The sequence below is a fragment of the Suricata suricatta genome, chromosome 1 (assembly GCF_006229205.1).
Source record: "Suricata suricatta isolate VVHF042 chromosome 1, meerkat_22Aug2017_6uvM2_HiC, whole genome shotgun sequence".
Lineage (NCBI taxonomy): Eukaryota > Metazoa > Chordata > Mammalia > Carnivora > Herpestidae > Suricata > Suricata suricatta.
This window is the reverse complement of record NC_043700.1, coordinates 65445073-65465096: the sequence shown is the minus strand read 5'-3', so window position 1 is coordinate 65465096 and position 20024 is coordinate 65445073. Positions and strand designations below refer to the sequence as shown.

General features: G+C 36.2%; 1 protein-coding gene and 1 long non-coding RNA gene across 5 annotated transcripts in view; one reads left to right on the top strand and one right to left on the bottom strand.

Moving 5' to 3' along the window:
• Positions 1–17927, top strand: part of TMEM144 (transmembrane protein 144) — a 45869-nt gene extending 27942 nt beyond the window's left edge. For all 4 annotated transcript variants that reach the window (XM_029939653.1, XM_029939647.1, XM_029939642.1 and 1 more), the window contains exons 6-12: positions 19–100; positions 1992–2068; positions 4206–4324; positions 7085–7204; positions 8293–8390; positions 10878–10931; positions 16315–17927. In XM_029939653.1, coding sequence (XP_029795513.1) covers positions 19–100; positions 1992–2068; positions 4206–4324; positions 7085–7204; positions 8293–8390; positions 10878–10931; positions 16315–16398 — 634 coding nt within the window. In that variant the 3' untranslated portion in view covers positions 16399–17927. The remainder of the gene's footprint in view (positions 1–18; positions 101–1991; positions 2069–4205; positions 4325–7084; positions 7205–8292; positions 8391–10877; positions 10932–16314) is intronic.
• LOC115291909 overlaps positions 1–20024 on the bottom strand; it is a 46151-nt gene that overhangs the window by 15823 nt on the left and 10304 nt on the right. The gene's annotated exons all lie outside the window — the stretch shown is intronic.

The window sequence follows — 20024 nt, the reverse complement described above, 5'->3', positions numbered from 1 at the left end:
AATTTATTTTTGTTACAGTGCTTTCATATTTTTGTTCATCAGAAGTGAAATACCAAGTAACACGAGTTCTGTGGACACCACGCCGTTAATGACAGAGCATGTGAGTAGAGTATAAGAACCACATGATTTGAAACATAAAATTAAGGTAAAAGGAAAGTGCATAGATTTGAAACACAGATGGGAAGGTAGTTCTTTTTTTTTCTTCATCCGGGCTGTCTAAAATATGTTTGCACACTGCATATGTATTATAGTTAGGCCTATGTAGCAATCCATCAAGATTGCCACAGGAAAGCCTCTCACCAATCACAGAGGCCTACTTCTGTCTGTTATTGGTAGATCCCAACTAGGAGATGTATATACAAGCCCGTATTTTGGAATGGCTTAAGGATTTCTGCACTAGGAGGACCCCAAATGCTGAAAAAGAATGTGAAAGTTACTTTAGAAAAAGGGAAAGTGGAGGTCTGAAAGTACGATCCTGGGAAAGCAGTGGCCAATAGATCAGAGGTGGCCAATGAAAGGACAAGTCAAGTCATAGGAAAATTGGAGTAGGACTTGATTTTCTTCCTGTTTCTCTTTTCACCACATTCTTGACACTCAAGATAAAGGCAAGAAATATGTAACAAATCACTGGTTGACTTTGAAGAACTTAAATGAGTCTGGAGTAGCAAATCTAGATTAAATAGGGACACACTTGCAAGAGCACAGAACACAGGTGCTGGTGGCCACGTACACAGAAATGACTTCAGGGTAAACCCCCATTGCCATGAGCCCAGACTCTAGTCCTTTCTATCTCAAGTATCTCTCCTATCTGCCATGGCTCCAGTGCTTTCCAGTTGCCCTCTGAAACCAGAGTCCCATGCCCCCACTGAGGTACTGCCTCCCTGAGGGGCTGGGGCCTGTACTCCTTACTTCAAAATTAACATTTTCTGCTCCCTTCCTTCTTCTCCTATCAAAACCCTCGTCAAATAAGGTGACTGAACCCTTATTAAGTTGACAAAATTAACTAATAATTAGCTTAAGTGTAAGGGAAAGAGATGTGTTAACCCACAGACATCCCTATTCTGAAAAATGTCACAGAGCGAATGGACAAATTGTGACTGAGTGAAGGCAGTGAAGGTGCCTTCCCATGTTCCTTGCCAATCCTAGGGATTCAGATACCTCCTGACCAACCGCTCTTCAAACCAAGGAGAGAGAGAGAAAAGAAATGCCACTTAGTAAAAGATACATTTAGGCTAACTGCCTTAGATTTTCCTAAGCACCATGGAAGGATGTGAACGAAGCAAGTGTAAAGATACAGAAGCAGCATGACAGGGTATTACCCACCCACACATTGAGATCCTCATCACAAAAGAAAGCATTATTGCCAAAGGAAGACGTGACTTATCACGTGACACAGAATTCAAATTTAGTTTCTTATCTCTTACAAAAGCAGTGGGAGTATTACCTCCAGGAAACTTCAGCCAAGAGGCAAGGATGATCACATTTAATATTATAAATATTATAAGTTTTGTCATAATTATTCTAGACTCAGGATATTAACCTAATCATGAAACATGGCTGGACATGTTTTACTAACTAATTCAGTTAAAAAAAAAGCTAAGAAAAGTGCCTATCAATCTTAGGTATTCCTTCGAAGAGTCTGAGTTTTCCTTGGGTCTAATTTTTTTTTTTACAAATTATTAAAATATGCAAGGGAAGCACAAGCATTGTTAACGTCTGTTACTTTTGATAGGTGTATCAGAATAACCATGTATTAGACTGAAATATTTTAAACAGAGAAGTTGCCAACTGTCAAACCATTCTGAATGAAAGAGGAACAATATCAGAAACATTTGAGTCTGGAGATATCCACGGAATCAAAATGCGTGTCACATGTTCATATTTTAAAGTATTTTTAACAAAAAGAGAAAAACACTGAAAACCTTTTTGTCACCAATGTGACTATCAATGAATGCTGTTTGTGTTTTGGTTTGTGCCAATATTTTCAATAGGCGATCAACAAAATTCAAGATCCCTGTCGTGATTATTCCTGGGTGGATAAACTCTCCACAGTGCAACAGCGCATAGTGTAAGAAGAGGTTCTGTTATTCTCTTTCATATTTGGTTAAAGCAAGGATTACCAGAGTGAGTTCATCTGAGTTCAAAAGAAAATGGTAACATAAACTTTGACTCCTGTGGTTTCATGGTAAAGAGATTTCTTGTCCTCTGCTGAATTTTTAGATACAAAGGGCCTTGATCTCAGTGTTTCCAGGAATTCTTAAGCCACTGAAGTATTTCTAGCCAACAATAAGCTGACAAAAGCAATCTCATTTTGCAGCAATTTTGTACCTAAAGTAAAAAGAGGTAATATAGGCCACAACACTCAAAGGGCCAACATGATCTCAGCAATCACAGTCAAATTAGGCAATATACTTCTCTAATACTGCACTGCCCAGGATGCCTGCCCTCCCCCAGAAGTCCCTACACTCATGTGCTAGATGATTTTATAATCTCAAGATATTCATTTCCAAACATTGTAGAAATGCCACTTGGTAAAAGTCCGTGTGTTTTACCCCCCACCGTCATAAAGGCTGAGAGAGTTTGGCTCACCATCACCCCCTATATTTTAGAGTTTCTCATGGGAGAATTAGCAGAAAATGTGAAAATATGTAAGTATATAGCTTGCGATTTACAGTCAATGACTGTTTTGGACCTTATGTGGTGACACACATAAGCATTTTAAGAATGTAAAGCATTTCCTGTTAGTATGTACACTATCCTCACAGTGAAAGATGCAGTGCCTGGTGCATAATAAATGCTCAATAAATGTTTGAATCAATTGAGTGAATGAAAGAGCTCACAAATAAACTTTGGAAGATGAATATGTTGCCATTTTGGCTTCAAAGTAAAACAGGTCTCTCAAAACAAACACACTTTTTCATAGAGTTTCTCCCTTCTAAAAGATTAGCTAAGTAAACCATTCTTTAATATAAATTTATTTTTTAATTCTCAAGTTATTTAACATACAGTATAGTCTTGTCTTCAGGGGTTGAATCTAGCGATTCATTACTTAAGATATGACACCCCGTGCATATCCCAACAAGTGGCCTCCGTAATGGCCATCATCCATTTACCCCACCCTCCAGCAACCCTTTATTTAATAAGAGTCTCTCATCGTTTGCCTCTCTCTCTGTTTTTCCTTTCCTTCCCCTATGATACATCTGTTAAGTTTCTCAAATTCCACATAGAGTGAAATCATGTGATAATATATCTTTCTCTGACCATTTTTATTGTCTCATGATTGGCCAGAGATGGTCCATTAGTTCAGTCTGTGTCTGGGATACCTCTTTCTGGACTATGAAGTCCAGGCTTCACTGTGATACAGGGATTTCCAGTGTGGAGAGCTGATCGGCCCTGTGAGCTCCTTTTAAAATAGTCTTTAAGAACATGTGTTTAAGCTTGGAAAGAAATGGGAGGGAGGGGGGTTGTTTGTTTGTTTGTTTTCTTAAAACTTTCCTGTTTTGTGACATTGTCTTTTGTAGTAACTTAAAGGGATTGTTCCACAATATTAATCATCTCTCCCCAAAATTATTAGGTATACTTGCTTCACGCAAATAAGTCCCAAGTCTGAGGAGTCAACATGACCCCCATGCTCTTAATATTTTCTTTTTATCAAAAGTAATGTCTTACTGGAAATATCCAAATAATTATTTGATTATTCTTGACCATACCCTAGTCAACTGAGGCAAAGGCAAGTCTGTGGATTTCAATAGTTGTTGTGAAGAAGGATGCATTTAGTATTTTGTCTCTCCTAGGCCTGTGCTGGGTATTACTGTTTAAAAAAGAAGCAGAGGACATAGCGTCAGTTCACAAATAGTTCATGTCTAGAGAGCCAAGTTTATTATGCAGACTGTATAGTGACAGTAATGGTCCTATATATGTAATGACAATTTACAATCATGATCCATTATAACTTCTGTAAATTGTGTACTTCCAGTATCAGACCGTGGGGTACTGAAGCTGCAGTCTGTGTTCTGATGCTGCTCTGACCCTGCAGGGTATTTCTTTGACTTTTGACAGTCACGGCGCTTGAGATAGATGAGTGATTTCTGCATAACTGCTTGTGATTTATACTCTGAAGCATGCTTTCATTATGATTCCATTTTTGTGTTTGTCAGAAATATTGCTGTGGGCCAAGATTAACAGTGATGTATTTGTTTTTTAAGGGGCTGCTGTCTTGCAGTGATATCTGGAATACTCTACGGGTCAACGTTTGTGCCAATCATTTATATCAAGGACCACAGCAAAAGAAATGGCAGTATATATGCAGGGGCAAGCCAGTATGGTAAGAGTAAAACATTATTTTACTTTATAAATACACTCAATACCTGTTTTTCTACTAAAAAATATTTTTTAAAAAGGTGAGTACATAGTAAATCCTGGCACACAGATTTGGTCTTTTTCATTGTACGTGGTGAATTAGAAAGTCAGTGAAGAATAAAAGTAATAAAGGACTGTTTGAGTATTCTCACATAATCATCAAAATATAAATATAATCAGCTTTAGTCAGGATTTATATCAGCTACTTGGATCTTAACACATGGTTCCTGGCTTTATAGTAAGATTTGGAGATTATTTTCCAGTTTGTTAATTTCTGGGAAAATATGTATTCTTCTCTTTAAAAAAACATCTAAAGTACAGTAAACATCACTTTAAAATCAAATAAAGATCAAAGTATAGACTAGCTAGAGGATACTGTTTTTAAAGCATAAAGTAGTGCATTGAAAAGCCCAACATAGGCTCCCAAATTATCTCAGTTTCTAGTGATAGAATTAGTCTTTCTGGTGTAAATTCAACACTATATGAAATAGCTGTGTGCAGCCTCATCAGGAAATGAAAGACTGTCTACTGCAGGAGTCCTATCATTATGCTGAGGCATGGTTTCCATCCATGAAATCACAAAAGAATGAGATTGTGGTTAATCAAGTTCTAAGTTAGATAGTTTTGAAAGTTAATTTGATCTATGTTCAGATAAGGGGAGAATTCGGAGGGCAAAAGTCATGAGGGAGAGACTGATAAGGCTGGGATTTGAACAACTTACTGAGTGGATAGAGTAAAGAAGGAAGGCCGTTGTTTCTTCTTGCCTTTTTATATTCGGCCCCATGAACACCACTCAAACCTTTTCCTAACTTCTGTCTTTCTTATAAGACTTTCTAAAAATATTTTTTGTGTTTTTATTATTTTCATTTGTAAAGGACAGACTCCAATAAAAATAGAATAACATAGGATAAATTAAAAGAGAAAGCGAAAAAAAGAGTGAAAAAATAAAATGGAACCAGGAGTGAGTCTAAAATTTGTGACACATCTGTACACTGGCTAGAAATGAGCCATAAATTTGGCTCTAAGATTTCTTATAGACACAAGGAAAATCAGATCAGTCCCACAACTCAGTGAACGCAAGATAAAATGAACTGATTACTCAGCAGTACAGTTGTTCTTGGTCCTGGGACATAATAAACAATGTCCTCAACAATCTCCTTATGTAAATAGTACAGTCAATTCTTAGGTATTTATCTTATGACAATTTTAATGTAGTCTTGTAGGAATATACTTTATTCTAATTTATTCAAAATAATCTAGGGAGTTATACTTTTATATTTCATTTATTTAACAAACACATAAGTAGTACATGCACTGTGCTAGACGTTTTTCTAAGTACATTACAATATTAGCTCAGTTGACCCTCAGAGCCACCTTTTTGGTTATATACCATTATTATCCTTGTTTTACAGTTGAGAAATTAAAACAGAGAAAGATTAGGTAATTTGCCTAAGTCTCAAAGTTAGCAAGTAGTGGACTGAATATCCCACCCAGGTGGTCTGTGCTTTTAATAACTATGTTATGTGCCTCTTGTGCTGGCCCATAGATGTGTTGATCCAGAAGTAGGGTTTAAGATTTTAGAAGAATAGACCAACTCTTTGATGTTCAAGCTTTACTTCTTAAACACAGCCACTCATCTTTGTCAAAATTTTAGTTGAGAGAAACATCAAATGTGGCCTTCCCAGCCAAGAAATTGTAGCACACTCATCCATGTGATTAAAGTGCAATCTAATCAAACAATCATTGGAGCTGGGGTTCCTCAGATAGTGGACCACCTTCATGTAATGAGATTTATAGTAAACAATTGAATAAAACTCTCTTTAGGATAACTTCCTGAATATCCTTCCATATGACCATCATCTGCAACAGAGATACTGGTCTCCAAATTGGTCACCATATAAAATTAGCATTCCCATAGTTTTTTCACACACACCCCCCCCAAATACAGTCTGCCTGGAGATTTGCAACAATTGCTATAGCCATAAATAAAATTAAGTCTGAATACTATTCTTTTTTTAATGTGTATTTATTTATTTTGAAAGAGAGAGAAAGAGAGCACATGCATCAGCAGGGGAAGGGCAGAGAGAGAGGGAGAGAGAGAATCCCAAGCAGACTCCACACTGTCAACCTAGAGCCCAATGCAGGGCTCAGTTTCAGGTACCATGAGGTCATGACCTGAGCCAAAATCAAGAGTCAGACGCTTAACAAACTGAGCCACATCAGCACCCTAGTCTAAATACAATTCTTAAAAAGAAGATTGTATTCATATAATGTTTATAGTTTCTTATTTATCTTTCCAAGATAATCATAAAAAACAGTCTTTCAGACTTGGTTATAGTAACTAATTTACCACTTCATATTTCTAAGTTTTGAGTATGTTAATTTAAATTCCATATAAACGGCATGTAGAAAACTATGATAATAAAATATAATTAAAGGAGGCAAACCATAAGAGACTCTTGAATACTGAAAACAAACTGAGGGCTGATGGGGGAGGGGAAGTGGGGAAGGGGTGATGGGCATGCAGGAGGGCACTCGTGGGGATGAGCACTGGGTGTTATATGGAAACCAACTTGACAATAAACTATGAAAGAAAAAAATACACAATTAACGGCTCTTTACTTTTAAGGTTAATTTTGGTGGATTTGTTTTATTATTTGAACTTTAAATATATTTTAAATGAATAAAATGATACATTTGAGAGTTTTATAATATGTATTTTCAGATTTAGACTATGTTTTTGCACACTTCAGCGGCATCTTTCTTACAAGCACAGTCTACTTTCTCGCCTACTGTATAGCCATGAAAAATAACCCTAAGCTATATCCTGAAGCAGTGTTGCCAGGTAAGAAATACACTACAAGAAATCTTCTTACTCTGTGAGTATATACTCACTTAGCTTGAATAATTGTCACCTGGAAACCAAGCCATCTGTGTGTATGTTCAGTCCCTAATTGCTTTGGCCCAACTCATTGATAAATATGAAGGATTTAAAAGCCATGGAACTGGATATGAAATACAGCAATTCCAGAACCTGAAATTTGAACAGTGAAGCTAGGATTCACTGGTTTTCTACGCCAAAATATCTTGTAAATTTACCATCAGACTTTATTATTTCTTCTTCATTATCTAAGGATGCTTATTAAAAGTCAGAGTCCTATGACTATTTTTTTAAAGTGCCAACAAAAAGAAATTTGTAGTCACTTAGGTCAACAAACATTTTCTCTGAAAAATAAGGAGAAGCAGTTTTAGAGTTTGAAAAAGGCATACATTGAATGCACATGCTTTGGGCTTGATCCATTCGGCATTGGTGGCAAGAAATACATATAATTTCTCACTTACTTCAGAGTTTGCCATAATGCAATTTGGAACATAAGCCCACAACAAAATTTTTTAAGAACAAAATAAAACATATGTCAGAGATTCATTTTGAATACCTGATTCAGTAAAGTCAAAATGTGCTGATGTACCATTATAAAACTGATAAGGTATGTACTGAACACCTACCTAAACTATCCTGAAATTTATATCTGGCATTTTCTTTTCAAATTCTAGGAGGTTTTTTTTCCCCCTTAGCTCTAAGCATCTTTATGTTCATAGTTTAGAGTGAATGGCGTTTACAGAGCATGGTCAGATTTAATATCTTCCCTTGGTCCTTCTCCACTGCCCAATCTTTACCTCAACCACAACATTAAGTATTTTATCTAATGTCAATAAAGTGAAAAGATTGATAATTATACCCACAGTCGTAAAGAAAAAAAAATGATTTGGTTTCCAAAATGATCATAAAACACAGCTCAAAAATCCATGTTGGCCAACAATGTCGGTAGGAATGCACTGACATGAGCAGCTTAATATGCCTGCTCTGTCTAGAGCGTCGAGTTTTCAGGAGAGGAAGACGGCTTGTAAGTGTGCACTGTGTGTGTGTTTCAGGTTTCCTGTCAGGAGCTCTTTGGGCCATAGCTACGTGCTGTTGGTTCGTAGCTAACCACTCTCTCAGTGCTGTGGTCAGTTTTCCAATAATCACTGCTGTAAGTAGCTAACTCATTGTTCCACAGTTTTGTTCTTATGTAAATATGATTTTTCTGAAGCATCCTTAGTGAAACGCTGAGGATTGTCATGGAGTTTAATTTCTTTAAGAGTTCAATGTGAATAATAAGTTCATGTGGATTCTCCAGCACCCTCTCATCTCAAGGCCTCGATTCCTAACCTCCTTTTAGCAGGTTTACTAATCTTTGATATCCTTGCAGTTTTTGTCTGGTCATTTTACCCAATGTTATTTTGGATACATTGTAATTTGCTGTTTATAACAATATTTATCTCTAGATAACAGTGTGCTAACAGTTTATAAATTAAAAAATGCTTTTGTGTATATTCTGACACTTGAAGCTCATGAAAACCTCGTGAGACAGAAAGTACCTCAGAATCCTCATATGGTACTTTTTAAAGAAGGCTTTCAGGAAGTGCAAACTGCTGTCTGGATGAATTATGTAATTAAACTTTAAGTTTTGCTCATGCTTACAAAAGGGAGTAATACAGTGGGGTGCCTAATTCTTTTTAACATATTATTTTCTCAGAGGAAATCATCTATTTTCTTGCACTAAATTATTTTTTCATATTTTTGAGAGAGAGAGAGAGAGACAGAGCAGAAGTTGGGGAGGGGCAGAGAGAGAAGGAGATACAGAATCCGAATCTGGCTCCAGGCTCTAAGCTGTCAGTCAGCACAGAGCACAACGCGGGGCTCGAACTCACAAACCATGAGATCATGACCTGAGCCGAAGTCAGATCCTTAACTGACTGAGCCACCCAGGCGCCCCTGGCACTAAACTCTTAATAGAATGTATCATATGGGACTTTTTACAGAGGACACTGAGTAACAATAAATAATATTCCTCAAAAATATTTACAGTATATACAGAAGTTCAGCTTCTCAAGATAGTTCAAGCTCACCTTGTTTTCAAAGGCTGATTTACAAATGTGAAATTTATATTCATTTTATGGAAAGAAAACATGCAATCCCAATTGCCAAAAAAAAAATACAGCTATATTTCTTATCTAAAATGTCCTTCCTATCTGGCTGTCCGCTGCCTGAATCCGAGAGGGTGTACACACTTTGACTTGGGCTTGCATTACTTTTAGCAAAGCCCATTCCTATGACCACATCACTTCCTACGATAACCCTAAACCATGTCTAAACTAAATATTTAAGAAATCATCGCCCAAAAAGCCTCGAAGGGCAATGATACCTTTTGGCATTATCATCTATTATGTTCTCTGAATGGATATAAATTTTCAGATTAGAGAGGATAAAATTCTCGAGCAATTGGCTTGATAACATTAATATTATATCTCCTGTTCTGTTGTTTCCTCCTTTCCTGTCCAAAGTCAGTATGGAATTGCCCAAAGGACCCAGATGCTTCTTGTTTGATCTGGATTTTGAGGCTTAGGGCCCTACGTCATTGGTAAAAGACAGTTCCTTTGACCTATTTCACTGACTCTTTTGATGTTCAATCTCCCAGATGCTGATAAATGGAGTAATATATTTTTATTGCTTCACTTACATGCCAGAGTAGAGTTCAACTTTGTTGACCCAGCCATGTAGATGGTTGGAGTAGTGGAGGGGGTTTTGGAATTGTTTATGTGAAAGTCTTCCAGAGTTTGTGCAGGGCTTGAAAAGGAATCCTAAAAATGCTGATATACCTTCTCCACAAAGACCACGATTAATCCAAATTCCAATTTTTTTCCTTCTCAGCTAAAAAAAGCTAATAAACTTTAATAGCTGAAAGTTTCAAACTGCAGAATCATTCTTTCTTTCTACTTCACTTCTTCTCATTTCCTTTTCTTATATTATTTTATTATTTAGTCTGAATAAACCCATTGCCTACTTTTCTTTACACGGCTTTTCTATCTTCTCATAATACTGTCTTTAGCATTCATTGGGCTTTGAGGTTAGACATAGTTCATCACTGTGCAATAGTATCTGTTTAAGAATTTTTTTTAAAGTACATTATTTGTAGTTGGTCCGAGGGTTGTGGGTTATCGTTAAGCTGATTAAAGTATGTTATTTGCCAGGTCCCCAAGAACATACTAACGTTTCTTCCATTATGAGATTGCCTCATGCCAAAAAAAGTTACAAGTTGTTCCTACACTTTCTCCTATTAATCCTATTTCTAGTGTCCTAAATTCATTAGGAAAACATAAACCACTTGCTTATTAAAATATTATTAGTAGATCACATTTTTAAAAAGTATTCTGTGGCACAAAGTATTAACAGCATCATCAGTACAATTAATATGAAAATCATAAACAAAAAAATCTTTATATTTAACCTAATGCAACCTTGCTTAATGTTAAATTAGAGCTTAGATTATGAATAGTTTAAGTTGGCAATATTGTTATGTTATTTTCATAAAAATTTATTCAATTAAAGTATTAGGTCAGCTCTCCAATTTACTATACGTAGAGAACAAGCCACAGAAAAATAACTAATTTAATTAGAGTTTTTCTTTTTATTTAAGGGTCCAGGATTTATAGCTGCAATGTGGGGTGTCTTCAAGTTTAAGGAAATACAGGTATGTACAAGAAAGGGCAGATTTTGAAAACAAGGGTTGGTCCAAGTGAGAAAGGTATTTAATACTATGTTTGTGTTATTTTTCTGAAAACTGTATGTGACTCCTAAGCCCAGGGCAGAAAACACATGAAACAATTTAACAAGTCAAGTTGTTCAAAATGTTATCATCCCTAGCAAGGAAAGAAGATACTAATGCCATGATAACTATTATGAAGCATGTTTCTCTCCACCTCAGGCCCCAATCTGAAAATGCTTTAGTTGATTTTATTTTCCCTTAAGAGATTTTGGTTAAATAACCAACAAAAGAAGGAAATTTTACGTAATGTAAAATATGGCAGACAAACAAGATGAAAGATTTTTTTATCCTAAGATTACAATATCCCCAAGGCAAATGAACTTTGGAAATAGAGTTTTCTGTTGGTTCTTATGCCACTCAAGAGCCTCCATTGCAAACCAGCAACTTTAGAAGAAAATAGTGGGGTAGCAAGTGACTATTCCCACTTCCCTTTCAAGTGTAAATGATGGCGATTTACAATTACATTTATTAAATTTCGTGTGTGTGTGTGTGTGTGTGTGTGTGTGTGTGTGTGTGTGTGTGTGTGTTTTCATTAAAAATTATTGTAGGAGCACCTGCTTAGCTTAGTCTGTGGAGCACGCGACTCTTGATGTTGGACTTATGAGTTCAAGCCCCATGTTGAGTGTAGAGATTGCTTAAAAATAAAACGTTAAAACAATTTTTTTGATTGTTTTTAAATTTTTTCCCATTTACCTTTATTTGAGGAATATATGTGAATAGTATGTTGTAATAGTTTTTACTATATATATATACATATATATAAGAAACACTGTCAAGACATCATAGACTTAATATTTTCTATCTTAATATGCAGCTGTTATAACAAAGAATTTCTGGTTCTAAGACAATCTGATGTTACCAATCTCTGGGAGCAAAAACACGACCCATATACCTAATGATCCTTAATATGATTATTTAATATTAGATATAAAATATCATTCCATTTATTTTAAGTGAAAAATTTTGATCTAGAAAACCACAATTTGACAGTCCAAGATTCTCAGATTTAGAAAATAATAAATTTGTTTGAAAGATATGCACCAAGATCTTAATTTTTTTTAATGCACAAGGCAACTTAAAACGTTTATAGACCCATAAATTACTTTCATACACATTTCTCATTTATTTTAGTTAGAGTTGCTTTCCACAAAAATTAATTCTGTGTCCAGAACATGTCGTAATCTCTTTGCAAATATTTAATCTGCCCTTCAAAAGGTAATGATTTCTATTTAAAAACTGGGTGTTTATTATCTAGTATAACATTGCTGAAGCCTCAGAAAATCACAAGTGAGCATAGCTAATTTGGAATTATAGTTAAAAAGAAACGCAAATCCTTTAAAATAAATGATTTTAAAATTATCTTAGTTTTTACTGCTGTAATAATGTAACTGAATTAAAAATCCTCTTTTCTAATAACAAGCTCTCCTTGGGAGAGAGAATCCCTAACCACTGAGCCTACTGTTAATTCCTCAGTCCTCTAAAAAGACACTAAAAGGCATTCAAAGAAAGCTGTTTTTGTTGTTTATGGACACCTTTAAAAAGACAGCTCAGACCAAATAAAGAATTTTTTTTTAATGGTAAGCAATGGCCAAGTAGGGCTTAATTCAGGAGTGCAAGGATAGTTTATAATATGCAAATTAATCACTGTAATTTAATGTTAGGTAAACAGAGAAAATCTATGTGATGATATATATTCAAAAGGTATGTGCTGGAATTAAAACTCAGTTTTTAATTAAGAAATAATTCTTAGAAATGCTCCAGTAGGAGAAAGCTGTCTGTCAAAAAACAATAGCAAACACATAACTTGAGGTGAAACATAAAAGTTCTCTCTCAATTACATCTCAATAAAGTTGAAAAAAAAATGGCATTCTCTGTAAGTTGGAAGTCAAAGATTTCTCCATCACTGTTATTGTTCAATACTTTCTGGAAATCCCAGCCAGTGTGATAAAATGAAATTAAGAAAGAGGCAGCATAGATGTAGAAGAGAAAATGAGAAAATTGTCATTTGCTCATAACATTCTCTTCGTTAAAATTTAAGTCAGCTGAATATCTTGAGATCCAATGAGTCATTTGGTAAGGTGCTGAAATACAGAATAACTTTAAAATTAATAGCTTTCTAATACTAATAACCAATTAAAAAGGAAAATAAATATTGAAAACTATAAAAATTATCAAAAGATACAAAAATAATCAGCAAGAAACGTGCTAGATTTATAAACTCATTCACTTCACCACAAAAGCTTGCTATAGAACGTAAGAAAATATCAGAACAAATGGGGAGGCTCACCCGTGTTCCTGAGGGAGCAACTCACTGTTAGCAGGCAGTTACTTCCAATTCACATTCAGCGTGATTCCTACAAAATCCCAATGCAGTTGTCTCTGGAATTTTGAGAGTGAGTTTGGCCAAATATGTATGTAAAAATAAAGAGAGAGAGGGCCAAGCTGAAAACAGAGTGACTTTTACTGACCTTCTGAACTAAAAAAAAAAAAAAAAAAGAACTTACAAATCTGTCTACAAACAAAACTTAAGTATCCAGTGAGACTTATCATTTGGTGCAGGTGCCTACTTGCCTCTTAACAGGTGGCTTCAGGGCAAGTTTTAAATACTTTACATGCCATCGAGTTTAAGACAGAGCTGTGGGCTGAACACTGAAACCAAAATCCTATCAGAATTAAAAAAAAATTTTTTTTTTTGAAACAAGTTAAAACCCTAGAGGAAAACAATGGCAACACATGTATCGCCATGACTTTTAGGCCCTACCGATTCTGTCTTGAAGCAGTACTCGAAGACACATTTTAGAAAGACATATTTTAGAAAGTCTACAACCTGGAACAGTAAGAACGTAATCTGAGATCCAAGCACTTTTTGTGCTACAGGGTTTAATGATTTAATTTAGTCTTAATGCCATCAGGGCCCCGTTGGATGTGTTCACTTTCAGTGTTCTTTTATATCTGCTGTCTGTTCCTCTTTGGGAAGTTTGTTTTAGAATGTCATATTTCGCTATTTTAAGCTAGACATAAAATATTATTTTTAGAAACACACATTAGCCACAATGTCTACAGAAATACCAATGCAGGGAATTATCACCACAACAATTAATAGGTCTGTAGGTAATCTCAGATAAAGCGTGAGAGGAATTGTCATCTTAGTAACTGTTTCAGAAATCCAAGTTAAAAACTTTTTGCTTTGGGGAGAATGTTAGTATGATCTTTCTAAGCGTTTAATATTCACCTTTGATGAAGGGAAACTATTGCTGTTTCCCAAATTTATTTGATCTTTTTTTTCAGGAGACTGGGCAGACTGGACAGATTCTTCATCTTAAAGGGAAAAATATTTTACTCTCTGAGAACATTATTCTTCTGTCTACAGAGACAGTAACGGAGAGCACTTAGCAAAATAGTCACATAATTAGGTTGTAAAATGCGGATATGTGAGGACCCGTATGTTGCTATTGTTATATAAATAATTGTGTCAACTGTTTAATTCACAAAGGACATTTGGAAATCACCTGGCTGTACTGACTCTTTGAACAAATAGGTATTGGGTGCCTGCTTTCTGCCAGTAGAGGTTTCTAGGTAAAGGTTGCAGTCTTCAACACTGACAAGATGTCACACAACCTTAAAGCCTTAGCAAGTGTGTGTGTGTGTGTGTGTGTGTGTGTGTGTGCGCGTGCACGCGCGTGTGTGTAAATAAGCCCCTCTAACTTGGCAGAGCTTTGTGCTGCTGTTTTCGTTTGTGGAACTTGTATTAGAGGGACTGTTGGTAGTGTTTATACTCACGATAAATCAGAAAATTCAGCTGTCCCCAACCCGACGTACAAAGACCTCTCTCTGGTCATCAAATACAGGTTAATTAATCCATTCTATCCCAGAGGAAAGAGGCTATATGCTTTTTGGAATTTTGGCTACGTAGTAATTGGCATTTTTCCTAATAAGAGCTAATAATGTTATTAGGTGATTTGACTGTCAGGAGACCTCAATGCACTTTTAGACATAAAGTCTAAACATAGACATAAAATCTAAAGTTAGGGAGGTGCTGGCCCTTTTTACTTCGTGATGTTCAAACCTTACCTTCTGGCACCAGGGTTTATATTTAAAGTTGGATATAGACAGCCTGGCACCCATTCAGATGGGAATAGCCTAGGAGCTTGAAGCTATTTCTTATGAAAAATGGTCAAAGGAACCGAAAAACTGATCAGGAAAAAAAATTGCTTCAGGAACATAAGATAGTTATTTTTTAATGTTTGAGGGTTTATCTGGTGGGAGAGAGATTAGAATCGATCTATCTGTACCCCTGGAGATAGATAGAACTTATGAAATAAAATATTTCTACTTAACACAGAGAGATATTTGTTAATCAGAGATGGACTGGCCACATTGGGAAGGGGTTCTCAGTATTTCCCATCTTTAAGTTAAGTGGACCTACCCGTAGCTGGGCAAGGCCAACTTAGTCTCTCTGTTTCTTTCGTGCCCTTCACATCAAGCTCTATCTCTCCACCTGCACCCCATCATCTGCCCCCAAGAAGACTGTAGTTGCCTCCTTAATGATCTCCCTGCATCCATTCTGGACCTCTCTAATCTGTTCACCATCTGCAAAAAAAGTGTAGGCTTTATAAAATGTGAATCCTGTCTTTTCACCATATCCAGTTTCCCCTTACTTGGAAAAATAAAACCCCAAAGTGCACATGGCCTATGGGCCCCATGTATGCTTGGGCCATACCCCTCCAACCTGGGTTTGATCCACTTACCCCATTGCATGGGCCACACTTTATTTCAATCCCTGGAAAGTATCATACCTTCTCACACAACAGAACTTTGCACATAAAATACCTTCTATCTAGAATTCCTACCTGTTTCCCTGCCCAAGTAATTGGTACTTACAATTAGAAGCTTAATTCCCTGCTGTCCAAACCAGCCTCATTGAGATTACTTTGTAACGTGCCTCAGAAACAATCATTCTTGTTTACTTGTTAACATCCCTGTCACTTTGTAGCATTCTTTTCTGTGATTATTAACTTCTATCTCCCATATTATATAATTATCTGAATAAGGGAACATTTTGCCCACCATGTTAACTCCAGCACATGTTGATGCAAAGTGGGTGCCCAAGTGTATTTACTGAATGGGTGACTTGGTAAGGCTCTTGTGGGTTTTCAAGAGAATCTGGACGATTATTGGAGGAATAGCAAAAGGCACGCAGGTGGCTGGAGCGGAGAGTTAGCAAGGTCCCTAGTAATCTTGAGAGTCTGTGCTTTCTGCATCTTTGATTCAAATTTTCTTAATTACAGTTACTTTTTCTATTATTCAGGGTCTACAAAACTACCTATTGATGATTTTTGCATTTTGCATCATCTTGACTGGAGCATTATGTACAGCTTTCTCTAAAATCTAACAATCATGAGGCCAGCAGATGGCAGCAGTGGGTAAAAGAACGCTGATACAGGACTGGGTGACTATGCCAAGGACAGAGTGCGTTTTCACACAGCAAATGGATTTCAACCTTTCTTGGACTGGGTAAATGAGTTTTTTTCCACACATGTCAAAATAAAGAAAAACTAAGTTTCAGCCAAGTACAAAAATGAACTATTTATGAGGTAGGACTTTCCTGGGTGACTAATATGTCTGTATTCTTAGAGTATTACAGCCGAGAGGGTTCCTTTTACCACAGGAGGTACTCAGTGTTGCACAAGCTACAAAACAGTGTGGAGTTCATACACCCAAAGAATTTTGGTTTTGCCCAAGTTTCCAACATATTACCCTCATTGATGAAGAGAGGCAGAAAAATGTTGGGGAGAGAATTGGGAGAAGACCTACCTTATAATGGAATTCCAAAGATATCTAGATCCTTTGCTAGAAAAAGTAAATGTCATCGTTGGTAACTGAATGTTAAAAAGGCCATTTTATTATTTTTAGCCCAAGCTTATTTTTACATCAAATTAATATTGCCCAACTCTGCATCACCCACTCATCTTAGCTCAAAACGCTCTTGATCATCTCCAGATAAAATCCATCCTCAGAGAACAAAAATTTCCCACCATTGAGAATGAATGTATAATACCTATTCAAACATGTACAAGTGCACATACATAAATACACACACACACACATATATGTATGTATGTAGAGGGAATTCTACAGCTGCTGTAATGAGGGTCTAGCTGATCAGAGTGAGAATTTAGAGGGACCAAACACCTCTTTGTATGTATAATGTATTATATTTTTCTGACATACTTCTCTAAAATCCTCTTTAAACTGGAGGCTTTCTTCCTGTTTTAACTGGTGGTTTCCATTGGGTAAAAGGAAGTAACAGACATGTTACTTCTATATATATTTATATATGTGTGCACATATGTATATGTATGTACATGTACACACACACACACATATTAAGAAGAGACAGCAGAGCACTGTCTAAGCGTGTACACTCTGGAGCTCACCCAGACGGGTTTAAATCTCACCTGTGCTTCGTCTTAGTTGTATGACTTTGTACAAGTCCTTGAGCTTCCTGTCTCAGATTTCTCATCTATAAAATGGAAATCGTGATAATGATGGTTATTTCAAGGTTCAAATTAATTAAAATCTGCGCCATGTGTTCCTGAGTGTCTGGCACTTAGCAAACATTATGTAACTCTTAGCTATTATTATCATGTACTCTTTGAGAAAGAGATTATTGAATTAGAGAATATTTTATAAGAGCTATTGCCCTCACGACCAGCCCGTCCAAACAGCTACTTACTCCTCTCTGTGAGTGTGATTTTTAAAATGATACTGGAGTCTTTATCTCATTATTGAACTATCTTATTGTCACACCTTACCAAAACTCATTTTAACTTTAACTTTAACCTGAAATGCCGTTAATCATATTGACATCTTGAAATACATTAACATTTTTCTTATTTAAATATATTTTCAAATTTCGTATTGACGGCCTTTAATTATTCTTTAGTTGAGACTGCTAATTTATATGCAAAGTTTTAAATGAGAAATCAAGCAATTGCAGAAGAAAAAAATTTTTAATCTTATTATCACTATACAGTTTCTGCTACCACACATGCCTTTAGTGTTAGTAAGAGTGGTGTGGGGGGAAAAACAAGCTTTTCAAAATAGTTACTATAAGAAAACTCACGGTCTACACGTTAGTCTAAATAGGCAACTGCCGGAGCTCCTCGGTGGCTCAGTTGGTTAGGTGTTCAACCCTTGATTTAGGCTCAGACAATGATCTCATGGTGGTGCGATCGAGCCCTGCTGTGGGGCCTCGTGCTAAGCACGGAGCCTGCTCGGGCGTCTCTCTCTCCCTCCTCTCTGCCCCTCCGCTGCTTATGACCCCCCAAATAAATAAACATTTAGAATTAAATAAACATTAAATTACTTAATAAACATAAAAAATAAAATAAACAAATCACCATTAAAATAAATAAATAATAAACATTAAATAATAAATAAATATTAAAAATAATAAATAATAAACAAACATTTAAAATAATAATAAATAAACAAGCAATTGCCCATTCTGTGTTTTCTTTGCCCCACTTAGGAAGTTAATGCCTCTCTACAAATTTTGCAGCTTTCTATTTCCCTGTCTAATATGGTCAGATTGTTGCATTTTAACTTTTTCCTGCTTGGCTGTCTGTCTCTGTGTACAGAGAAGGCCCCACCTTAAGTAGGGAAGAAGCAGCCCAGTGAGACTGGCATCCAGATTATTAAAATTTTTTATTATCAGAATAAAACTCCTAATTCCCAAAAATTTCTAATGGGTTTTATGGAGTTTACAGTACAGTATTTCTCCTGAGCTACCAAATCTCCATTTATTCCTGTTGTACTCATTTATGTGTACTTAAACCTGTATGTACCAATATTGGTAGAGCTGAAAAAACACATTGAATTAAAATGGCAGGTTGTCGAACCGTGGGCAGCATGATACCTTTTAGGTAAATTTTTTAAAATCAAAGTAATGTATGCATTTTCTATGCGTGCCCATATATGCAAAAAGTTAGAAAAAATACATATACAAAACTCATAATAATGTTTGCTTCTGGTGGGGGGAAATGAGATCCAAATGGCAACACTGGGGTTAATGTCAGCTGCAGCATTATCTGTAATTCCCTAATTTTTATGACAATGACTTCATACATTTTTTAAATATGTGCTAAAGAATCACCAGCAAAAGAGCTCAGGACATGTGTCTAAATAAAGTAATTAGGTCTAGGTAAAGAGAATATGGATGACTGTCATTTTCCCCTTTAACTTTTTTAGTACTTTTTAACTTCAAAGCAAGCACGCACACACACACATGCACACAAATAAAGAAGACAGGGATCCAGACAAAGTTGGGAAACTATCCAACCTCAAAGTCCCACCTTCTAAAGGTCGAATCCAAAAACTCACTTTTCTAGCCTCCCTTGCAGTAGGATATGCCATTCCTGATTACGTAGCATCCAAGGTCAATCCCGTGGTCCTGCTGGAGATTCTGTGAGCTACCTAAAACACTTGCTTTAGAAATTTAGCCTCATTAAAAAAAATAACCTCACAAGGATAGCTTATTTTAATCAACTTTAATAAGGTCTACTTTGTATCCAATAAAATTCTTAAGTGGACGGTGTTATGAGCAAATATATATTCTTATGAAATCACTACTACAACCTAGATACAGAACTTTTCCAGCAACCCATGAAGTTCCCTTATGCCACTTTGTAGTTAACCCCATGCCCCAGGCTACCAGTAGTTTCTTTTCTGTCATTCTCGATTACTTTTTCCTGTTATAAAACTTCATATAGGGGCGCCTGGGTAGCTCAGTCGGTTGAGGCTCCAACTTCAGCTCAGGTCATGATCTCACTGTCCGTGGGTTCGAGCCCCGTGTCGGCTCCGTGCTGACAGCTCAGAGCCTGGAGCCTGTTTCCGATTCTGTGTCTCCCTCTCTCTCTCTGCCCCTCCCCGCTCATGTTCGCTCTCTGTCTCAAAAATAAATAAAACATTAAAAAATTTTTTAATAAATAAATAAAACTTCATATAAATGGGATT